The sequence below is a fragment of the Myotis davidii genome, unplaced genomic scaffold (genome assembly GCF_000327345.1).
Source record: "Myotis davidii unplaced genomic scaffold, ASM32734v1 scaffold401, whole genome shotgun sequence".
NCBI classification, from domain to species: domain Eukaryota; kingdom Metazoa; phylum Chordata; class Mammalia; order Chiroptera; family Vespertilionidae; genus Myotis; species Myotis davidii.
Window position 1 is genome coordinate 445,791 of NW_006291020.1, and position 1,479 is coordinate 447,269.

Sequence of the window (1,479 nt, forward strand, 5' to 3'; positions counted from 1 at the left end):
TGGGTGGTGGTGCGGGGGGGAGGAGGGGGCATGACTTGGGCCTCACTGGTTCCCTGTGGCCTCAGATCAAGGAGTTGTTGAAGAAGGTGGAGCAGCTTTCAGAGGAAGTCCTGGCAGTTCGGGGGGAAAATGCTCGCCTTGCCTCGCAGCTGCGGGTATGTTTGTCCCTAGGGAAATGGTCACGGCTAGAGAGGAGGGTGGATGGGGGAAGTGATGTGGGAGAATTCTGGGAACCACAGAGACCTGTTCAGGCAGTGGTCCAGGATGGGCTAGTGAGCGGTCGAGGGAGACCATCGGGCCTAGCTGACCACTTAATTTTATTGTTCCTCATGCTTGGGGGTCAGGGTGAGTATGGGAGGGTGGGCACATAACCCCCATTGATGCTCACCCCCAGGATTCTCAGAAGAACCATGAAGAGATCATCTCTACCTATAGAAACCATCTACTGAGTGCTGCTCAGGTGAGCAAGGGGGAGGGAGGCAGAGAGTTGGGTAGGGAGGACTGCATTTGGGTCCTTTTCTTACCCACACACATTTATCATTTCCCGGAAAGCCAGCCTTTAGATGTTCTAGTGCCAGGTCTCCGGCTCTCCTGAGGTATGGGAATGTGAGGGGGAGAGGTGTTTGTCCCCCCTTTTCAATTCCTGACCCACGGGAAAGCCTTTTCCTGTCCTTTATGCCCTTTCTCAATTCCCTCCTCTGCCTGTGTATCCCTCACCAAGGAAGAGGAGGTGGGGGGCTCGCTCCCCTATTAGGACTAATAACTACAAAGGATCTAACACTTACTGTGCACCGGAAGCTTTGCCTCAGATTCAGGGTTCTAACCCTCACAGCAGGCCTGAAAAGGAAACATCATTGCTTTCCTTGACAAGATTAGGAAACATCCTTGAAGTTAAATACTGTTTAAGTGAGGGCTCATAGTTAGCAAACAGCATTCCACCATTCCTCAGGGCCTCTCCCTCACCTGTCTCCCCATTTTCTGTTCTTCTCCTCCCTTCCTTTCTTTCCTGCCACCCCCAGGGCTACATGGAACAAGATGTATACAATATCCTGCTGCGAATCCTCAGCAGGCAGGAGAAGAGGGGCAGCGCGGGCCCTGAGGGGTCCGGGATTCCTCTCCTGTGAGTTGTGGGTGAGGCCGATGGGGCAGGAGCTTGGAGAAAGGACCGGGGAAAGGAGGCTCAGGATGGGAACTGGAGTCTCCGTTTGCTCCAGGTGGTGGCTGACACGGGGAGTCCTGTGCCCCTGAGCATCTGAAGTGAGGTTCACTGAGAAGTCCCAATAATGGGCCTCACTGGGTGGAGTCAGGAATCTGTGCCCGAAGGGCTGACCTGGGATGGGGACAGAAGGGGAGTTTCCTCTTTCACGGTCTGGGGCAGAGATGCCAGTAAAGGATGAGTGATGGTGGGAGAGTGGTACACAGTTGTTTCCTAGGGGAGGACTCTACAAACCACAGAATCTCTCCTTCGTCCCCACCCCA

General features: G+C 54.3%; 1 protein-coding gene across 1 annotated transcript in view; it reads left to right on the forward strand.

Annotated features, from left to right (window-relative positions):
• ANKRD35 (ankyrin repeat domain 35) overlaps positions 1 to 1,466 on the forward strand; it is a 21,489-nt gene extending 20,023 nt beyond the window's left edge. Inside the window, exons 13-15 of the mRNA XM_015564263.1 lie at positions 26 to 155; positions 395 to 460; positions 1,020 to 1,466. Coding sequence (XP_015419749.1) covers positions 26 to 155; positions 395 to 460; positions 1,020 to 1,124 — 301 coding nt within the window. The 3' untranslated portion in view covers positions 1,125 to 1,466. The remainder of the gene's footprint in view (positions 1 to 25; positions 156 to 394; positions 461 to 1,019) is intronic.
• The last annotated feature ends 13 nt before the right edge of the window (positions 1,467 to 1,479 follow it).